This window comes from Gossypium hirsutum, chromosome A05 (genome assembly GCF_007990345.1).
Source record: "Gossypium hirsutum isolate 1008001.06 chromosome A05, Gossypium_hirsutum_v2.1, whole genome shotgun sequence".
Classification (NCBI taxonomy): Eukaryota; Viridiplantae; Streptophyta; class Magnoliopsida; order Malvales; family Malvaceae; genus Gossypium; species Gossypium hirsutum.
This window is the reverse complement of record NC_053428.1, coordinates 97,207,767-97,230,995: the sequence shown is the minus strand read 5'-3', so window position 1 is coordinate 97,230,995 and position 23,229 is coordinate 97,207,767. Positions and strand designations below refer to the sequence as shown.

The 23,229-nt window shown below is 33.9% G+C and overlaps 1 protein-coding gene across 2 annotated transcripts; it reads left to right on the top strand.

Moving 5' to 3' along the window:
• Positions 1 to 4,432: 4,432 nt before the first annotated feature.
• Positions 4,433 to 21,866, top strand: LOC107959877 (uncharacterized). 2 transcript variants are annotated; one of them, XM_041114196.1, is made up of 19 exons: positions 4,433 to 4,905; positions 5,998 to 6,077; positions 6,967 to 7,017; positions 7,305 to 7,835; positions 8,001 to 8,258; positions 8,684 to 8,749; positions 9,232 to 9,303; positions 10,182 to 10,233; positions 10,326 to 10,610; positions 10,793 to 10,903; positions 17,116 to 17,307; positions 17,600 to 17,875; positions 18,170 to 18,790; positions 19,115 to 19,617; positions 19,712 to 19,772; positions 19,893 to 19,961; positions 20,480 to 20,900; positions 21,018 to 21,082; positions 21,390 to 21,866. In XM_041114196.1, the coding sequence occupies exons 1-17, from the start codon at positions 4,672 to 4,674 to the stop codon at positions 20,552 to 20,554; spliced, it is 3,537 nt and encodes a 1,178-aa protein (XP_040970130.1). In that variant the 5' UTR covers positions 4,433 to 4,671; the 3' UTR covers positions 20,555 to 20,900; positions 21,018 to 21,082; positions 21,390 to 21,866. The 2 variants fall into 2 exon arrangements, with proteins under 2 accessions (XP_040970130.1, XP_016751534.2); XM_016896045.2 differs by having other exon boundaries at positions 9,124 to 9,303.
• Positions 21,867 to 23,229: the final 1,363 nt, after the last annotated feature.

The window sequence follows — 23,229 nt, the reverse complement described above, 5'->3', positions numbered from 1 at the left end:
TGAAAGGTTTGTTAGTTAAATAAACTACATGTTGATATGTTCAAATTGATAATTTGTATATTTATGATAAGATTGAGTTTATTTCATACGAGCTTACTAAGCTATATAGCTTACTTTGTTTAGTTTTCCATGTTTTACAGTGACTTTAAAGCTAGCTCAGACTCAGGATCGTTGGAGACATCGTCCATTATCCTACTATTACTTGGTACCTTTTGAGCTTATGTTTTGAGTATATGGCATGTATAGGGACTTGGTCATTTTGGTATATTTGGTAATGTATTGTGCCATTTGAAATGACTTGTAAATGTTTATATTTTGGTTTGTATATATAGCCATGAGTGATGGCTTATTTTGGGTTATTTTGGTATGTTTGAATCATATATATATATGTATGTGGCTTGTGTGATGTTTTGAAAGTTGGACATGTGATGCTTGTGGATAGTTTGCATAATAGATATTTAATAGCCAAATTTTGATTGATTAACATGCTTGAGAAAATAGATCAAATGATGCATGCTGATAATGGTCATATTGATGAAATGAGGAAGTAAAGTTTGGTACAAATAGTATAACATATTTTGGTGATTTGTGTATATGTAAAATGGAAGTATAAAATGTGCATGATTTACGTTTGAATTGGCTGGTTTAAATGCCTATTGATGCTATGTATTGGTGCATTTGAGTTTGATGTAGGTGAGCATAAGTTTGGGTGGAAAAATAGCTTGGTAAATAGCCTATTTTTGTCCACATGGGCAGAGATATGGGCGTGCGTCTCAGCCATGTGTGACACACGGTTATGTTACACAGTTGTGTGTCCCTGGTGTTGAAATTGAAATCAAGTCAGTATGCTCCACACGACTTCACACACGGGCATGTGACTTGGCCGTGTGGCATAAGTCAGTATACTCTACAAGTTTGGCACGACCTAGCACATGGTCTGGCACATGGGCGTGTATGGCCATTTTTAAGGCACACGGACTAGCTACACGGGTGTGTGTGTTGACCGTGTGACCCAAGTCAGAGAGTTACACGGGGTCGGACACGGGCTGGGACACGGCCATGTGCATCCATTTCGAATGTCCACAAGGCCTGTGACATGGGTGTGTCTGTTGGCCGTGTGAGACACACGGCCGGGCCACATGAGCGTGTGTCCTCTGTTTTGAGAAAATTTTTTTAAGTGTTCTATGAGTTTTCAAAGTTATTGGTTTAGTCTCGAACCATTTCCAATACATGTTTTGGGCCTCGTAGGCTCATTTTAGAGACATATTGATTGAGATTGAATAATAATTGCATGAAATGTGAAAATGTATGCAAAGTGAATGTTTAATTGTTTTATAAGTCCGGTAATGCTCTGTAACCCTATTCCGGTGTTTAATACGGGTGAGGGCTGTTACACTAGATCTAACAATTTTTATAATTGAATTATTCAACATAGCTAAAGATGACGTCTAGTCATCTCGAAAGAAAGGAAAGACGAGAGTCGTAAATGAGTGAAAAAAATACAATTTGTACTTTTATGATTTGAGTTCAATATATGTATATACATGATATATTACAAATTGATTGTTTGAGGTAAGTATTTTCCATGTCTAATAATTCGGTTGGCATATGATGATTTAGAATGTCAGGAATTGAATTAAGTTGATCATAGCATAAACGAGTATGATATGAACTATGATAAATGAATATGAATATATATGTATTGATTCATTAGTTATGCTATTAACTATCTCGGGCAGAATCGGGTATAGTTGGTATGCCATGAAATTACTGTATGAGATATATTTCGTTTTATATTGATGAGGCATGAAGCACATGTTATACTTCGAATATCCATTGAGGTGCAAAGCATGTTTTACTTCGATTATACCGGCGGGGAGCAAAGCACAATTTATACTTCGAACGTTCTGATAAGGCACTAGGTGTTGAATTATTGTGGTGATTGGATGATCCATGTATCTGTCTTGAGTCTGTGTTCGATTAATATGGATTATAAAGCATGAACTTTGTTAAATGATAGTTGTTATGAAATGTTGATGAAAATGGTATGCCATGTATATATATGAAATATGACAAATGAAAGCATGTGAAAGATCATTCAAAATGGTTAACACAAACCTTGAGAGCCAATATTGATATGAAATTAATCAATAGATTTGGAAATGAAATGAGAAAAGGAAATGAGATTGAGACATGTTGTGACATATATGAGATGATGATGGAATGTATAGGAGTGTATATATGAATGTGACATGTTAAATAAAGTTTGATATAAGTTGTGATACATGAGACATGATATATTAAATGATGATGATGAAAGCTAAATTGTGTTTTGAATGTATCTCTTGACATGTTACTTTGATTATAATATTGACTTGAATCATGAAAGTACCACTAAGCTTTATCACTCAACGTACGGTTTGTTTATTTCATACGCAAGTTTTCGTAGGTTTCAAGATTTCGAAGAGTGAATAATCATCCATGTCGTAGCTCTCGACTCAACAATGTTTGTATAGTTTATTTTTGTTTTCAATACAAGGCATGTACCTAAGGTTGAGTCATTTTGTATCGTGAATGGTCATTTTGGTACTTTGGATAGTATATGTTAAATTGAATATAAGCAAATGAAATTGCTTAAGGTATATTTATAGTAGTAAAAGGCTTAAATTGAACACATATGCTAAGTTGTTGTGAACTAATGCTCAATGGTGTTGTAATTTTAGTAGGTGGCATCGAAATGACAGACCCTTAACGTCGCGACTTTGGTTGTGGTATTAGCAATCTCACCAAATGAGCAACAAGCCAAAGCATTGCTAGCTAAAACAAAGAATCTTAAGATATGTTAAAACTTTTGTTTATTAGAGATTTAGGTGTTGAAACTTCTTTTGAGCTTTGTTCTAAGCTTTTATGAATTCTAATGATATTTCTCATTCCATTTGAGCATTTTTATTCTACAATGCCTAGAATTATTTATAACCCCTCCCCAATTTAAGAAGGATAATACGTTTTAGGGCACTCAAACTCACGTCCTCCTGCACTGGCAACAATGCTGATGCTAGCTGAGCTTAAGAATCAATTGACAACATTTGAGCATTTTTAACTATATGATTAAGTTTATTTATAATTTGTATGCTTTATATGAAAACTTTATTGAAAATATTTGTTGCTTGATTTTGTAAAGAGCAAATAAACAAATGAAAAATTATAAATTTATAGGAATTACAATTGTAATTAAGGAAATTAAAGTGAAATTGCATTGTTAATGTCTTATGAAATTGTCAAGGAAAATTGCTCATGAAAATTACTCTAGACCTTGACATTTGAGATATCAAACATTTATAAAGCATCCACGCAAGCAATATTATAAACAATTATGATAAAAAAAATTATAATAGTTTGACAATTTGTTATAAAGTTATTTTTGTTCATTAATGTTGTTTATTGATTTATAATTGATATTCAAATTTAGTTTTATAAATTAATTAATGAAAATAGATATTATTTAAATGTGAAAATATTTATGTGTTATTTGTTAAAAAAAACTATTTTTGGATAAAACTTTTAGTAATTTTTCTAAACAGTAAAAAATGTTTTACATAAATTTAATCAAACATTTGAAAATATAATTTCTAAAAATCACATGAAATCAAACAAATCTTAAACAACATTTCCCAACCCATTTAATTTTTTTAATTATATTAAATTTTTTTATTGGTAATATGTATTATAAAAATATTATAAAATATAAAAAATATTTTTATAATTAAATTTAAATAAAAATATTTGAATTTGAGATCAACCACATGAGTTATGTTTTGAATTTAGCCAACTGTCAGACCCAGATTAACTCATGAGTCTAAATTTTTATGGAATTTTTTTAATTAATATTAAAAAGATAATTTAAATTAAAGTTTGAACAAATTATAATAGAGATTAAAAATAAGTAGGAGAATGGAGTATATCTTTTATTAAATAAATAATTTAAAAAAAAATAAAAATTGAGCTCGAATCACAAATTTCGAATAAAGTTAGATTACATCCTAATGACACATATTTGTGAAGGAAAATTATCAAATAGGGTAAGATTGATGTGTCCTAAGAGAATTAAAAATAAATTATCATATATTAAACTTTGCTTGTAAATTTAAAAAAAAAACTGGAAGCTAACTTATTTTTAAATATATTAAAAATAAAGTATTTTACAAATATTAACTCGTTTTTAAATATATTTAAAATTTACAAATTCTAATTAAAAAACCCTAAAAAGGAAGTTTGAATTTATCAAAAAAAAGAAATGTTTGAATTAACCAAAACCAAACATTAATCATTTTAATCTTTAAAAAAAAAAAAACCACAAGGAAATAGAAAAAGAGGTTGCCAGCTCATAATACATTTCCAATTCCAGAAATAAAACAAAGGTTTAGGCTTATACAGTTATACTTACAGCTAATACTCACTTACTTTTTTCTCAAAATCACTTTTTTCCTTAGCCAACTTTAAAGGATTTCCACAATTTTCTCTCTTTCTTTGTTCTCTGTTCAAATGTAGTAACGATTGAATCGAGGAGGAAAAAGAAGATCTTAATTGCTTAAAAAACTCTTTGTTTTTTTATTAATTGGACTTAAGTTTGACAGACGGTTGTGCGTAGATTCGGAGTGCAACCTAAGTCCGATGGCTACAACTTTCAGTCCGGGTTGGAGCCCGGGGGGTTCGAGGCTTCAGTTAGGAGCAGGCAGTGGAGTGTCGAGGCTTAGATCTTCGTCGCTTAAGAAGCCACCGGAGCCGTTACGTCGTGCAGTGGCAGATTGTCTTTCGTCTTCTTCGCCGGCGGCGGTGGCTGGAGGAGTTAGCTCGCATCACCAAGGGGGTCCTTTGGTTTTAACTGAAGCTTCGAGGACGCTTCGGGTTCGTAATTTTGGTTGAATTTTAAATTTTTTTTTGTTTGTTTGATTATTAGATCTCGAATCTTTATTGTTTATCTTTGTCTCCTATATACTTAGGATTTTTTGAATGCTGTGTATTGAACAATAAAAGGAAATATATATATAATTCTTTTTAACGTTTATTTAGGTGGCAAAGCATTTAGGAAATTTGATTTGTTATATGAAGCTAGAGATTTTATGTGGTTGAAAAATGGTTATATATTAGTGAAAATTGTGATTTTTCTTCGTAGCTTTGCCTTCGTTGTTCTTTAATTGGCTGGAAATCGTATTTCATTAAGAATGAGAATGACCAAATTACTGAAATGTTGCGTTTATAACTAACAGTTGCATTTTGTTATATGCATAAGTTGAACTTTAAATTTGAGTTCTTTAGTAATTTGCTTTTTGCTTTGAGGAATCACAAAGCAAGTAGTCAAAGTAATATCTTGGCAGTGTTTCGGCTGAGCAAGTAATTGTTTCTTAGCATTGCTTTACTTACAGTTACAGACTACTTTAATTAATTAAGAATCAACATTAAGTAGCATCTTAATATCTCTATTTTCTAATATAATTTATTGTAAGCGTCTGTTGCTTAGTCAAAAACTAAGCTGAGTCTACTATGATCTGAGATGACAGTTCACTAACAATGTGTAGAGGTAGGAAAGGGAATTTCATAATCTCGTATTGGAACAATGGTAAAGTTCCCCTCTGTTCCAGGGTTCCAAATGTAACCCTGAATTTGCTTTCCTTATTTGAATCCAACTTGAATCAGCATTGTTATTGTTAAAACACAAGGCTGCTACTGAAGCAAATCTCAGTTCACAATATTACACGTGTAAATGTTGAGAATTTCTTTTTAGAAATATGCACTATATATTGGTATTAGAAGTTCCTTTTGCTTCACATGTGGAATTTATATGTGAATCTTACGGTATCTTAATGTCATATTTTTTGGAGTGTTGATTGAGTGTATGTATATTTTAGTATTTCAGTACTAGGACTTCCTTTTAACCTCAACTTTGGAATTGGTATTTGAACTTATAAAATCAGAATGTCTTCTATTTAACAATGACAGGACTATCTGGCAGCTCCCTCAACAACTGACCAGGCTTATATCGTTATTTTAGAGCATACAATTGCAGAGAGAGAACGCAGGTAATTCTTTATCTATTACATTACCTCTGTTATTTTATACCATTTGTCATTCTAATTTATCCCCATTATACAAACTATTCTGCTAAATGATCATATGGTGCCATTATTATTTTTATCCCAGAGAGGATTGTTTATACTTTGAATAGCAAACTTTGAACCTCAAAGAGTTTCTGAAAGCAATGAGGTTGTTGACATGTATGGGTGGTAAATAGATTGGAGATATGTTTTAAGGATTTATAGGTAATGCATATTGCTGATTAATGATAGTTTGGTAGTAACTTAAATAGTCCGCACTGATAGAAGGCTTAAAGAGATGGGATTGTTGACATGTATGGTGGAAAAGAGGTTGGAGATGTAGATTTTAAGGATTTATGGGTAATGCCTATTGGTGATTAACAATAGTTTGGTGGTAACTTAAATAGTTTGCACCAATGAAAGGCTTAAAAGAAATTTTCTTGATGTGTTGACTGACTATTGAAGGCTTCTGATGCTTCTTGCATATGAGTGTTGACACTGAATTTATGCATTGAGTTTTAGCTGAACATATCTTGTATGTAATTCATTCTAGAAACACCAATGAATCATGTTTGGATGAAGTATTTGGAAATTTCTTGGCAATGGCCTCAGAAGAATATAATATTTATTCCAATATAATTAGACAACTGAATTGCATATAAATTGAAAAGAAAAGAAAAACATAGAAATAAGAAATGGTACACTATTGTTGTGCTCATTGTTCTCAGGTCCATAATTGTTTCACATTTGGTTCCTGATTTGATTATTATTGCTTGTCATGCATGATTACTTACCTTTTCCTTGTAATTTGAGCATTATTCTCGGTGCAGTGTTTGTCTCTCTTTGCTGCTAATCTGAATATAATTTGTGACAGCCCAGCTGTGGTGGGAAGGTGCGTGGCACTCCTGAAGCGGTACCTTTTAAGGTATGTTAGTCTTGCTTTGAGCTTGTGTTTTCACTATTTGTTGTAGACCAGGAAAGTGTTGGACTGTTTTTTTTGGCATATGATATTGATATGTACCAGAATTGACACCTACGAGGTGCTCATAAAATTAGGTTAGTCACTTTGTAAATTAGGACCTGCTGTGGTTTCTATCCAGTTTCAGACTGACTGGAAATATTTATAAAGACCCGAGGTTCTTAGATTTGTAGATTCTATTTTATATTGTTCTTTTGTTTTTAGGATTTCATTGTTTGTTCTATTGGCTGCAGATATAAGCCCAGTGAGGAGACGCTGCTGCAAATAGATCAGTTTTGTGTAAACTTAATTGCTGAATGTGACATTAGTCTAAATCGACGGTTGCCGCCTTGGTCTCGATCATTAAATCAACAATCTATTTCATCAACAACATCAACATCATCTGCAAGTTCTTCGCCTTTGTTGCCTGTATCTAGTTTTGCTTCTGCGGCACTTGTAAAATCGTTAAATTATGTGAGATCCCTATTGGCTAAACATATTCCAAAGCGGTCATTCCAGCCTGCAGCCTTTGCTGGAGCTACCTTGGCTTCAAGACAGTCGCTTCCTACACTTTCATCTTTGTTGAGTAGATCTTTCAATTCCCAGCTATGCCCTGTGAACGGTGGAGAATCTTCAGAGAAGAAAGATGCTACAAATTTATCTGTTTCAAACTTGTTGAACGTTGAGGAAGCTGATGGAATAGAGAATCCTGAATATCTTGCAAATGATGTTCTGAAATGGCGCTGGCTTGGGGATCATCAGTTGTCATTATTGTATTCTGAAAGGTAATTGATTTTGTGCATACCTCTATTGCTGAAATAGTTCGTTTTGGCATTATTTTCTCCCTCTATAAGTCACTTGTATGTTTTAGCTATTGATTTTTGTTCTTTCATGTGTTCCTTTGCTTCTAAGACAAATTTAACGCTTGAAAAGTCTGTATCAAAAAACAGTGATCGGTCCGTGAATATTCAAGACATGAGAACACATAATTTTGTAGAAGTAGGAGCTGCTGCTTTACTTGTTGGAGACATGGAAGCTAAAATGAAGGGTCAACCATGGAAATATTTTGGCACTGCTGATATGCCTTATCTTGATCAACTCTTACAGCCCTCATCAGTCACAACAATTACCAATTCTGCTGCAGCTCACTCCCACTTGAGAGCAATAACAGCATTAAAACGCAGTAAAGGAGGACCTCGTCAAATATGGCATGCTCTTCACTTCTCTCAAATTATTGCGGTGACAGCTTTATTTTTAGTCTCACTTACCATTATATTATTCACACCATGCATATGGATCCTTTCAATTTTTATCAGTATGACTGATATGGTTGTGCTGTGCCAAACGTAACTTAGTTGAATTTCAATGGCTGGTAAAGGTGGTAAACGGGGTAGCTTTAATGCAGTGGTTTCAAGAGACCGGATTTTCAAGTTAAATGTTAAAGAGTCTTCTAGCTGTCAATAAACTTTTTCCTATACCTAACTGTATTATGACTGTTTTTACTGGGGTTTGGTCAATTTGTTTAAGTTGGATAGCCTGAGACATAGCAAATTAGTTTTGCATATTTTAAGTCTTAACTTTGAATAAAGTTGTGTGACAACAATTTGGATTCTTGCATTTGATATTTCTGCAGGGATGATTCTCCAGCAAGCATGTTTCGCCCACGTGCCCGGCCACTTTTCCAGTACCGTCATTACAGGTGTGCAATTTGACATCCTTTAGTTGGTGATGGTTGTATTTATTTTGAAATTTCAATTCACAACATTGATGAGTTGCAAAGTGACAAGTTTTGGGATGAGCTTTCTAAAATAAGCTTTCCATTAGCTCCAACTACACAAAACATTACCCAATTACACAAATTATTACAACTTTTGTAATGTTTAATTGCAGAAAATATTACCTAGTTACACAAAACGTTGCTCTATTTCAAAACTATTAGAACTTCCGTAATATTTTGTGTAATGTTTTGTGTAACATTAGAGCTCTGGAAAGCTCATATTGAGGAGTTCTTTTTAAGAGGTTTCCAGCATATGTTTATTTTGTTTCCTCATAGAATATGTTTGTGTGCTTTAGTGAACAACAACCTCTGCAATTAAATCCTGCTGAGGTATCTGAGGTTATTGCTGCTGTCTGCTCTGAGACATCTTCCAGAAGTGCTAATACCTTGACAATATCTTCTAGATTAAGTTATAACAGTGGAAAGCAGTCAATGGATGTGGCTGTGAGCGTCCTTATTAAGCTGGTCATTGACATGTATGTTTCTGTTTTTTTCTTTTCTTGGACCTCTTTTGTCCTTTATTTTGGCCATACATTTAACCATCTCTCTCTCTCTCATGCCCTGCTTATAGACACATTATTAATGCTACAATAGTTGTTCCAGTTACTTTCTGCATATTAGATCTGGTTGGTTGATGGTGCTGATTTTAGCCTGAGGTGCATAAGTTATGTCAAAACCATCCCTGTTTGGAGGGTGAAAAACTTGTTTTTCTTTTATCCTGCAATCACAAACGCATGGTATCATGATGCACTTGGAATTTTTCACTAAATCAATCCTATTTAACAATATTTTTCTGTAAAATAATCATTTAGGTGTTAACTGGGGTAAACGTCCTCTCCAGTACGTAAAATATAGTGGAGATTTCTCTATTTTGTTGAAATATGATTCACCTTAAAATTAATCTGTGGTTCAAATTTAATTTAATGATTTTAAATTGAATATGAAGATAAATGAAAATTAATTGAAAAGACAATACTATTTGAAGAAATATTAACCCAAGATTTAGTTGAAAGCGCAATAATCACCTTTGGATAAGTAGTGGAAATCTCCTGTACTTTTAAAAGTATCGTTGAGTTTTCTTTCCCAGAAATCTGATCCATTACAAGAGTAGGTTATTATAAGTATCACCAAGGGGTTGGTCCTGAATTTCAATTTTTATAAATCTTTCTTTTTTTCCTTTCTATTCATTTAAATATGGGGATGAATGAGTAAAATAGCAGACTGCTTAAAGTGAATAAGTAAAAAAAACTTTAGTGATTGATTTTGTTTCATTTTCTTCCTATGCTTGTTTTTATCTTTTAAGTTTCTATCTGGTGACTAGTATGGAGGCAGTTGTTGAAAATTCTGTTTTTAGGTATGTCTTGGATTCTGGAGTTGCTGCTCCCCTTACTCTGTCTATGCTTGAGGTTTGTGTCAATTACATTTTCAATTCTTTATTGTTTAAGAATTTTTAGAGCATCTCTTAATTCTTACCTTTTTATAATGAAATTTCTTGCAGGAAATGCTTAGTTCTCCAAGAGCAGCTTGTAGGGTGCGGGCTTTTGATTTAATTATAAACCTTGGAGTCCATGCTCACTTGTTGGAGCCAATGGTAAATGATGACAAATCTTCAATTGAAGAAGAGTATGCTCAAGAATTGCTTTTAAATAGTGAAGATCAGTTTACCATGCAAGGGATAAGAAAAATAGATTCTGCCAAGAAGTTGGGCACCTCCTCAGCCATTGATAAATTTGAATCTTGGATTTTAAACATTTTATATGAGATACTTCTTCTTCTTGTTCAGGTACAGGCAGTCTTTGAACTGAATATTGTTTGCTTTGGCTGCTTTGATTTAATGAATGTCCCATCCATGCACCTTTTTTTTTATAAAGAAAAAGAAAGAAAGAGAAAAAAATTACTATTACCATGCTTTTGTATTTATCCTCAGTATTCTTTATGGTCTTATGCCTTTCATACTTGTTGCAGACTGTAGAGAAGGAAGAATCTGTCTGGGCTTCTGCTCTAAGCTGCTTACTGTATTTTGTCTGTGATAGAGGCAAAATCCGGAGAAATCGATTAAAAGGACTTGACATTAGGGTGAGTCAGTTTACCCTGCCTATCTACCATATTGTTTTGCACCTTGAGTTAACCAATGAGAATGTTCTCTGTGTTTGTGTGTGTATGAAAGTGGAGGAAATTTGGAAGTTCACTTGTGTGTAGTATATGTATTCCATATTTGAAAGCATCTTGTCCTGTAGAAGTGGCAGACTGGCAGTATCCTTAAACATAAAAATGAAAAAAATTGAAACACCCTAGTCGACTTATTGATCTTCCCAATTGATATTAAGGTTAGTATTTGGTACACTTGCAGTGTATTATTTTTTTTTCCACAAGCAGCCTTAAAAAACTGCCATGCGTCTTTTTTTTTAAAATATTTATTTTATTTTAATATTTTACTATACGCCTATAGGACACTTGTCAACCCCCTGACCCTGCTTGGGGAGTCTAAAAACTCTGCCGGCAGTGTACCAAATATTATTCCTTGATATCATACCACTATTGCTTCTACCATGTTGAACTTCTGGGGCATGCTTTAGCTGAGCCAAGTTCCTCACAAGATAGTTTAAACTCTTTTGGATGAATTATCTTCTACCGCCAATCTATGCAATATGTAATCTTAGCATTAGAATTCCTCTGGATAATCTTGATGCCACTTTTTTTGGATCATGCATAAGCAATTTTTCTCTCTACATAGTGGTCTTGCATGACTGGAGGCTTGTAGGATTTGCTAGATATGTGATTCATTTCTATCTGTATGGGTTCTGAGAATATTGGGATGGGTATTTCGTATCTCTCACTGGGTAGAGAACTCATGTCTTGTTCAAAAATTGAATATGCTGAATGAGTTTATTGACCCTAGTTAGTTTCCACTTTTTCTTTTGCATTATGCACCCCCAGTTTGGAATGGATATTTGGTTTGCCTCATTGGAAACAGAATCAGTGTCATAAAAAGATTTAAGATGTTTTTTGGAATTTGTGAAAAACAGGATATTTTCTATTATTTTCCACAAGAGATTACATACATATTTATACACATAGTTAGCCTAACTAAGGTAACTTTACGCTAGGAAACAGAATAATTGTAGGGATACTGTACAGCCTTAAAGTTAGGGATAGAATATTTTTAGAATTATATTTGATATACTCAAATATTCTGAAATCTGACACTCCCCCTCAAGCTGGGAAGTGCATATCATCCATTCTCAGCTTGCTTACTAATTTCTGAAACAACTTCCTAGACAATCCTTTGGCAAGTATATCTGCTAGTTGTTCATCAGTGGACACAAATGGAGTGCAAATTAAGCCATTGTCCTGTTTTTCCTTTATGAAATGTCTATCCACCTCAACGTGCTTCGTTTGATCATGTTGAACTGGATTATGTGCGATATTGATAGTAGACTTATTATCGCGATACAACTTCATTGGACCTTCCCACTTGATCTTCAAGTCTTCCAATATAATCTTTAGCCATAACAACTCACAAACTCCAAGAGCTATTGCCCTAAATTCAGCTTTTGCACTAGATCTAGCCACAACGTTTTGTTTTTTACTCCTCCAAGTCACAAGGTTGCCTCCTAGGAAAGTGCAGTAACCAGACGTTGATCTTCTGTCAACCATAGATCCTGCATAATCTGCATTGGTATAGGCTTCAAGGGTTAAATTTTCTCCTTTTTTAAATAAGATTCCTTTGCCTGGCGTGCCTTTTAAGTACTGTAGAATCTGATATACAGCACTAAGATGTGATTCCTTAGGATTGGGCATAAATTGACTTACAACACCTACTGCATAGGCAATATCTGGTCTGGTATGGGACAAGTAAATAAGCTTCCTCACAAGTTTTTGATATGACCTTCTATCAACTGCTGTATCTTCTAATACATCTCCGAGTCTGTGGTTCACCTCTATGGGTGTCTCTGCTGGTTTACAACCCAACTTGCCTGTTTCTGTCAACAAATCAACTATGTATTTTTGCTGAGATATGAATATTACTTCCTGAGAGTGTGCCACTTCAATACCAAGGAAATATTTTTGTGCCACTTCAATACCAAGGAAATATTTTAACTTACCTAGTTCTTTTGACTTCGAATTCTTTTACTAGGCATTTTTTTAACTTCTTCATTCCTTCTAGATCATCACCAGTCACAATAATATCATCAACATAGACTAATAAAGCAGTCACTCCCCCTAAAGATGAATGTTTTACGAACAGAGTATGATCTCCTTGACTCTGTTTATACCCCAACTTGAGCATCACTTTGGTAAATCTTCCAAACCAAGCCCTCGGGGACTGTTTTAGTCCATATAAAGCCTTTTTTAGTCTGCAAATTGCCTGTCCTGTATTTGGACCGGATCCCGGAGGAACATCCATATAGACTTCCTCCTCAAGGTCACCGTGTAAAAAGGCATTTTTGATGTCAAATTGCTGTAATTTCCAGCCTCGGTTGGCCGCTAGTGACAACAACACTCTTACAGTGTTCATCTTTGCAACAGGGGCAAATGTCTCAAGATAGTCTATCCCATACATTTGAGTGTACCCTTTAGCAACCAACCTTGCTTTGTACCTCTCCAAAGAACCATCTGACTTATATTTCACTGTGTACACCCAGCGACATCCCACCGGTTTCTTTCCTTCCGGTAATTTCACTAAGTCCCATGTCTTATTTTTTTCAAGAGCTTCCATTTCAACCTTCATGGCATTTCTCCAATTCTCATCTTCTAATGCCTCGAATACAGTTTTAGGAATGGAAATAGAATTTAGGCTAGTAAGAAAGGCTTTGTGGTTATGGGACAAGTTTTTGTAAGACATGAATAGGTGCAAGGGATGTTTTGTACAAGCTCTAGTCCCCTTTCTAATAGCAATGGGAAAATCATCTAAATCTGTAGTATTAGAATTCAAAGTAGGTTCAGCAATTACCTCAGGTTGTATAGGAGAAGAAGATGATTGAACTTGCACTGGTGCCTTCTTCCTTGAGTAAACCAGTAACGGACGAGTAGTGTCCTGAATTCCTCTTGGTGATTTGGGTGTACTAGGCTCAGTTTCAGGTTGTATAGGGGTCATTGTTTCAAGTTGGGCAGGTTGGGTAGCAGGCAAGGTCTGAGTGAGAGTGTTTGATTGCTGGACGGGAGCCGGAATGGGAGTGTTTAGAGCTGGAATGAGAGTGTTTGGTTGCTGGACAGGAGCTGGAATGTCAAGAAGAAAGAATTATTTGTCCTTATCTTCTGTGAATAAGATCTCCCCCTGAAGATAAGGACGAGTGAAGAAATTTTCTTGTTCTGCAAAAGTAACATCAGCTGTTACAAAAAAAATTTTTGTGGCTGGATGATAGCACTTGTACCCCTTTTGAGTGGAAGAATATCCAAGAAAGACACCCTTGACAGCCCGTGGACCAAATTTCCCTCTATTTTGAGAATGAACATGGACAAAGGCGACACAGCCAAATACTTTGGGAGTAAGATTACTGGAGGTATTGAAATCAGGAAAAAATTTGGCTAGAACTTGCATAGGACTTTGAGATTCAAGGACCTTTGTAGGCAATCTATTTAACAAATGAGTAGCAGTTAGAACAGCCTCCCCCCAGTATTGTTTAGGGACTTTTTTTGGAAAAATAGGGCTCTTGTAATGGCTAAAATGTGACCATTCTTTCTTTCGGCTACACCATTTTGTTGGGGTGTACTAACACAAGATGACTCATGTATAATGCCTCTTTCTTGAAAATATGTTGAGAGGAATTGATTGAAATAATCCTTGGCATTGTCTGACCTAAACCTTTTTATTTCGGCCCCAAATTGTGTTTTGATCATGTTGTAAAAAATTGGAAAGACTGACCTAACATCAGATTTTTGTTTTAAAAGAAAAATCTAAGACACACGAGTACAATCATCAGTAAAGGATACAAACCACCGAGCTCCAGAAATATTTGAAATAGTGGATGGCCCTCAAACATCACTATGAACAAGAGTAAAAGGAGTGGATGTTCTTTTATTGCTTACTGGAAAAGAGGTACGTTTATGTTTTGCAAGTTCACAGATATCACAATGAAATTTTTCAACAGTTAATCCTTTGAATAGTGAAGGAAACATAATTTTAAGGACTCTAAACGATGGGTGACCAAGGCGAAGGTGATAGAGCAAAATTTGGTCTTTATTGGTTTTAATAGACTCGGATATGAGAGATAAAGGTGAGGAATTCAGAACACTAACTTCTTCACTAGATTCTTCAAGATAGTATAGGCCATTTATTTCCTTAGCATGTCCAATCATCCTCCTCGTATTCTGTTCCTAAAAAAGACACCAATTGTGATAGAAAACCACTTTACAGTTAGAGTCTTTGGTAATTTTTTTAATGGATAAAAGATTGGTAAATAATTTTGGAACATGAAGGACATTTTTAAGAGTAAGGTTTTTGTTTATAACAATATCACCTTGACCGGCCACTGTGATCACAAAACCATCAGCTACTGTTATTTTTCTACTACTAGAACAAGGTGTATATGAAACAAATTTTTGTGAGGAGTGGGTCATGTGGTCTGTAGCTCCTGAGTCAATGACCCAAGAACTTTTGGTATCTGTATTTGAGACTTTAGAACTTTGAGGAGAGGATATACCTGGAAAGGCCAAACTACAAGTACCTGTTGAAGAAGTTTTTTCCAATGATCCCAGCAAATTTTTTAACTTCTCAATTTCTTCTTTATTGAATTCAATAGGTAATTCTTGAGAATTGTTTTTTTTATTTAGTTGTTTAGCTGTATTTGCTCGTCCTTGTCCCTTTGATTGTCCACCTTTTTCTGAAAAATTTTTGTTTGTTGTCTGTGTTCCCATGGAGTTTCCAACATCTATCTTTAGTGTGATGAGCCTTTTTGCAGTAGGTGCACCATACGGAATCCTTGTTAAAAGACTTTGTACGTTCTATCTGTCTATTATCTTCACTAGTTGGCTGCTCCAAGCCAAATCTCCTCTCATTTACAGCATTAGTAACCAAGGCTGAACTATCCACTTGATTGTTCTCCACCATAACTCCTCTTCTTTCTTCCTCAGCACGAACAATTGCAATTGTTTCATTTAGTGATGGTAGTTCCTCTTTTCCAAGTATTTGAACTCTTACTGCATCAAACTCAACATTCAGTCCAGCAAGAAAATCATAAATTCGATCCTTTTCAACAAACCTTTTCAGGAGTGCTGCATCTTCACTGCACTTCATCTGAATGCACTGGTAATGATCCATCTCTTGCCACAAACTTTGCAACAGATTGGAATACTCCGTGATTGATCGACTTCCTTGCTTGGTGGATGAAATCTTAGTCTTGATTTCATAGATTTGAGCAGCATCTCGAACTTTAGAATAAGTCTGCTTCCCAGCTTCCCATATTTCTTTGGATGTGCTAAGAAACATGCATGTATCATTGATTTCTGACATCATAGAGTTCCATAACCAAGACATTACCATAGAGTCTTGTTCATCCCAAGCATCAAACTTAGGGTCCCCTTCTTTAGGTCCAGTTCCGAGTAAGTGACTCAGCTTTCCTCTACCTTTCAAGAAGGTACGAACCAGTTGGGACCATTTCAGATAATTTTTTCCATTTAGCCTGTAGGGTACTTGGATATTCTGAAACTCACTCATTGGATTTGAGTTGTTTACAGAAATTTCTGAGCCCTCCCCAGTGTTACTGGTCTTGACAGTTTCAGTCATGTTGTGTCTGAACAAGTTCTATAGACTTGAGGACTGGTTGGGAGTCAGAAAAAAAAAACAGGCTAAAGAAACCGGCTAAAAAATCCCAGAAATCGAGCTAAATAACAGGCTCTGATACCATGTGAAAAACAGGATATTTTCTATTATTTTCCACAAGAGATTAGATACATATTTATACACATAGTTAGCCTAACTAAGGTAACTTTACACTAGAAAACAGAATAATTGTAGGGATACTGTACAACCTTAAAGTTAGGGATAGAATATTTTTAGAATCATATTTGATATACTCAAATATTCTGAAATCTGACAGAATTGATTAATGGTAAGTTTCACTTTTTCCCCCATTATGCTTCCCGTCCACAATGTCTCTCTCAAAACCATACTACTACTGTCTTCCAATCAAATCTGACTTAATATTTGGTTGGACATCCTTTTGAGGAAATTTTAAGACAGTTACAGTTGTCTGTTTAAAAGGTTTTAGCTTAACATATTGTAACTTAGTATTATTATGGCAATAAATCCATCTCATTACGATCTCTTCATTTGTGTTTGTCTTTAGGTTGTCAAGGCACTTGTAGAGACTAGCCGGTTTAATTCTTGGGCTGAACTTGTTCACTGCAAGCTTATTTCTATCCTAACAAACATGTTTTATCAAGTACCTGATGAAGCTACTACATCCATCATAAGTGCTGCAAGCTTTCTTGTTGACCAGGTTAACCTGATTGGAGGAATTGATTTCATCTTCATTGAGGTATGCTGATTAGTTTGATATGGTCATATATAGAAATAAGATCGACTCGCAATGTGCTTGTTTACAAAGTTGTTGAACCTAGGAAAGATTGATGATTGTCAAATCACTAATTCCATTATGAGTTTCCAGTACTTCACAAAATATGGAGGTCAATGAAATACGTATAGGTGGTCTTAAATCTTGATCGTTATTTATATTTCCTTTCATTGTATTAATACTTTCGAAAACTTATCCATATTGATTGAGAAATATTTTAACATGTATGTTTTCTCTTTTAAATTAACATGTGCAGTATTCATTGGCAACCACAAGAGAAGAAAGAAAACATCTATATTTGGTGCTTTTCGACTATGTTTTGCATCAAATAAATGAAACATGCATATCAACAGGAGCTTCTGAATATAGTCATGATGAGAGTCAGCCCATTGCTACGCTGCTTGCTTTGGCTGATGCACCTGAAGCTTTTTATATTTCTATTAAGCTGGGGGTGGAAGGCATTGGGGAGCTTTTGAGAAGATCAATTTCTGCTGCATTGTCTAGATACCCTAACAGTGAGCGATTAAATATGGTAATGTCTCATGAATATTTTTGCTATTTTCATTAAATATCATTTAATAGTGCAAAATTGGGAAAATTTTATAAGTATGATGAATTTTTAGGTTTAATTAAATGTTTTTAAATGCTTTTTTTAATTGAAATTGATAGCTAATCAGGGGGAGGGGAGATCCTTTTTAGAATTATCATGTTAAATCTGCCTCTGGCTCTCATCATCTCTACTTGCATTTTGCAGAGTTTTGATAAATTGATAATTGACCTTGTATTGAAAGTATGCTTTCTGATTATTTTTTGTTTTCCTTTGCAGCTGTTGGGAAATATTACAGAGAAATTGGATGCAATAATAAGTTCATTTACTCATTTGGACAAGGAGTTCTTGCATCTGAAACAGATAACTAAATCCAACAAGTTCATGGATGATATTGAGGGTTCATCTGTGCAAAATGGTGCTGGAATGAAAGCAAGGCTTGCTTGGACCATATTGCATTCTCTTCTTCATTCTGATAGAATCTCTTATCGCCAAAATGGATATATCTGGTTGGGAGATCTGCTTATTGCTGAAATAAGTGAGTCAAGGAATGGGAGTATATGGTCTAATATCAAGAGCTTGCAGAATAAAATTGCTTATGCTGGTGCTCATGATTTCTGTGATCATTCTGACATACCTTTGTCTATTTGGCTGATGTGTGGTCTTTTGAAGTCAAAAAACAACAATATTAGGTGGGGCTTCTTATTTGTTCTGGAAAGGCTTCTCATGCGGTGCAAGTTTTTGTTAGATGAGAGTGAAATGCAAAAGTCAAGCGATACAGATTTTTGCCTTGATCATAGTGATTCCCGACTTGAGAAAGCAAATGCGGTGATTGACATCATGAGCCGTGCTTTGTCCTTGGTAGCTATAAATGAAACAGACCGCATAAACATTTTAAAGGTATATAATTATAAATTGCTTGGAGAGCTTTAAACCCATCTCACAAAATTTTAGTGAGTTTTTTTTTTTTTTTCAAATGATTAAACAATGTTTAATGACGGGTAAGAAGATCCATCTTGGATATTTGTTGGAGGAAAATGCCCCTCATGCTCTTCTCTTTTATCTTTGATCAAAATCCTGATTGATTAGCTGGTTTTATTGTTAACTTCACTCTCACAAAATTTTAATGATTTTCACCATTATTTATGTATTGTGATTTATATGTAATACCATTTCCTCTTTAGCATCTTTAAGTGTCACTATTCTCTTCTCTTTGGTGAACAGATGTGTGACATTCTATTCTCTCAATTGTGCTTGAAAGTTCTCCATTCAACTGTGATGCCATTTGGTGAAGGAATAAAACAACTTAAAGTTCTCATCCGCACAGATGAAATTAGAAATACTAGTACTTCTGAGCGCTTACCTAAACAAGCAAGCTGTAGTTGGGACGAATTAATGGAAGAAACTGATAGCAAATCTGGCTACCACGGTAATTCTCCAATACATGAGATAGCTTCTATGGCTGCATCACTACTCCGAGGACAAGCCATTGTGCCAATGCAATTAGTTGCACGTGTACCAGCTGCTTTGTTATATTGGCCTTTGATTCAACTTGCGGGTGCTGCAACTGACAACATTGCTCTAGGTGTTGCTGTTGGAAGCAAAGGAAGAGGGAACATACCTGGTGCTACTTCTGATATTCGGGCCACCCTTCTTTTACTTCTAATTGGTAAATGTACTGCAGATCCTAAAGCTTTTCAGGATGTTGGCGGAGAAGATTTTTTCAGGTAAACTCTATTTCTTTGCTCTTTAGAGTGAACTGACAGAAGCTTACCTAATGGCATGCCAGAATTATGCATTCTTTTTTGTTCTTTCTTTCAGAGCACTTTTGGAAGATACTGATTCCAGGGTGGCATATTACTCTTCAGCTTTCCTATTGAAGGTAAGAAAGCTGTATTATGTGTCCCCATGTATTTCTGATTTTCTTTCTGTTCCTCTTATTTTCCCTCCCACTCGTGGTTATGCTTTTGCACTAAACTGTTCAAGTATGGGAACCTCGCAGAGAATGATGACCGAAAAACCAGAAAAGTACCAACACATGCTACAGAAGCTTGTTTTTAAAGCTCAACAGGTAAGTGAGTCCTCTATTTTCAGTATAAGTCACTTTATCACAATTAAAAAGCACTTACGTTTGAGAATGTATTCTGCATGAATATGGAAGGTTAGTTTGGTTACAAATTCCCTAAAATGGCATGTTCCACTGGAAAGAAACACTTCCATTACATTTTCCTTGTCTAATTAATTTCAAATTCGATTAAACCTTATGTAAGAAACAATATTTTTGCCAACTACATTTCTACTTGAATCAGTTTCCTTGTTATATGTATAGATTATGGTGGGGTCAGCCAATCCTTGTGCCAGTAGTTGGTTTGTTTTTGCTGTACTTTTTGTTAGATAACATGACTGCAACATATAGTTCGCTTATGTTCCAGTTGAACATTTTATTAGTGTCCATTTCTTGAAGTGCTGATAGGAAAGGTTGATTATTTATTTTATCCATTGTTTTCTGTATGCGGTTTACATGCTTTATTGTAATGACTATTAAGTTATCTGTTACTGAAGTCTTTATTTTGTGTGCCTAATCTACAGAGTAACAATGAAAAGCTGCTTGAGAATCCATATCTTCAGATGTGCGGGATATTTCAGCTGTCAAATGATCTTTAAGCTCGGTCATAGTTGATGATTCTTTGCCAATTTTAATACACATTCCTGCATACTGCAGTGTTCATTAACCCAACATTCCTTGGCTCGTGGTTTTTCAAATCGGCAACATTTGGCCTGATTTTTCGAGTCCATTGTTGATGCATGTGATTCTGTTAACCTGCATAAGATTGTCTGAAATCATAAGGTAGTTCAAAACTTCAAAGAGCAAAATTTTCAAATTTAGGCTAAGTGTGAGAAATTCCAAGACTGGCTTCCTTACAATTAAAGTTACGAGCTGTGATCAGATGTCAGAAAGTCTTCGTACAATGCTATATGTGCTCCTAGATCTGCTATAAAAGTAGAGAAGGTGAGACTTTTAGTGCCTACTTTATTTCCATTACAATTTGAGACACTATTTAATGCACTTTTAGACTTTGTAGGTTATATAATGATTGGTGCTAATTTTGAGACCGTAAAATTGCAGGAATGCCCGGGAAAAAAATGGAGTGACTGGAGCTATTAGTTTCATGGCATTGAACACATCTACAGGTATTACCATCTAAGTTTAGTCACTATAAAGTTGTCCATTCATGCATATTCATTCATTTATTTTGAAAGTTTGAATCAAATAATGCCTTTCCGTCATCATACAGTTATTGCTAAAATATTTAAACCATCCTTTCCTTCCTGCTCCTTAACTATGGATTTTAGATCAATAGTTGTTTCTCAATTATTTGGAATATCGGAAATCAAAATTTGAAGACTAGTTCATTTTCAAGTCACTTGAAATAATCCCTGAAATGCACCCTGTGTTGGTTGCTCGTTGTAATAATATATATTGATTCATTTTGAACAGTTATTCATGTACTTGACACAAAGCCGAAGAATTTCTGGGCAACTAGAAGAAACTCCTCCTGGTTCATGGTTAGATTATGCATGGCCTTCCTTTTTAACTTCATATGGTTCATGGTTGGCTACTTTTTGAAGGCCATCCTTAGTGATAAAAGAAAACCTCGACTTAACTCAGGAAGGCCTGTCACCGGACAAAGGATACTTAATTTCCATTAGATATAGGACTGAAGTTCGACCTTGAACGCTATCCCAGTTGTAGTGAAGGTATCACCTTGGATGTCTGTTTTTAAGGTGCATCTCCAAAGTATACCTGTTAAGTGTTTTACATAATTTTGACAATGTAAGTATGTGAATTTGGCTGTTATTGTAAAATTTGTTCTGCGAATTTTGCTTCATGTATTAGTTTTGATTGTTATATTCTATGAGTTGTTTGTATAATAATCTTCACTGAAAATCATTTCTGTAAAATATTTCCCTAATCTCTTTGAAGAATTTTTAAATTCCTGCATTCTCATCCATCATTTTCATTATTTATTTGTTAAATTATGTGGAATTGTATGTTGGTGTAAAAGAAACTCGAAAATGGTATTAATGGAAATTTGTTTAAATGCTATCAGGTTATATTTTGCTATTATAATTATACTCAAGGGTGTGTAAAATTGGCTATTGTTGGCATTAATAGTACTAGATTTTGATTTTGACAAGAAACTTCTTTTCTTTATTATTTTAATAAATAACATATTAAACTGAATTATAATTTTAAAAATTAAAAAATGAGAATTTATTTGAATTTGAAGTAATCATGGATAGTTTCCTTAAAAAATTTAAGTGGTAGAAGAAAATTTGAATATTGAATTTAGATTATAAAATGGAATAATATTTGGTATGTAAAATATTAAAAAAAGATATGTGATAAATTTTTAAAATTGTTTGTGGAATAAAAAATGCGATGTTAATACCTACACTAAATGTTTATATGGATTATTATTTAATATAAGTAATTTATAAAAGTAGTTACTTTTGTTTGTCTCAAGTTATATTTTAGTCACTTATGTTTAAAATGTTACATTTTAGTCACTTATGTTATTATTTTGTTACGAAGTGATCACTCTACCGTTAAGTTTCGTTATCTCTCTAACAGTAATTCTAGGCTCCAGTCCAATTGGATTTTAGGTGCCAACTTAGATTTCTAAATGGGATGAAAATAGATTTTTAATTAAAAAAATTTAATTAATTAAAATTTTAAACCTAAACTTTAACTAAAAAACTGTCCATCTCCTCTTTTTAATTTTCCTTCTGTCTCTTATTTTTTTTCAATGGGTTTTTTTTTCATTTGACTAGAAAAATTATTATTAAGATCAAAATAGTTAAAATCAGCAATAAGAAAGAATAATCTAGAATACCCACAAAGAGATTGTGAATATACAAATTGATTCAGATTAGAAAAAATTTAATTGAGCAACCAATTATTCAAGAATTGTAAAAGAACTAGAAAATATAATAATTAGGAACAATAACAATGAAAGTAACAATCCTTTTCTAAAAATTTTAAAATTAGCTTGAATGAAACATGTTCATGAAAACATGTTTCTAGTTGTATTTTATGAGATGTCTACTGACACAAAATAAAATACATGTTTACAAATAATTTCAAAAAGTAGAAGAAAATCTTTGTAGATTACAAAGATTAACAATCAAAAGTGACTAAAATGTAATATGAGACAAACAAAAGTGTCTATTTTTATAGATTACCCTTTAATATATTAACAATCATGTTTAAGAAATATTTTAATTTTAATCTTTTATAATATCAATTAAAGACATTTTTTTCATAATAAAAGATT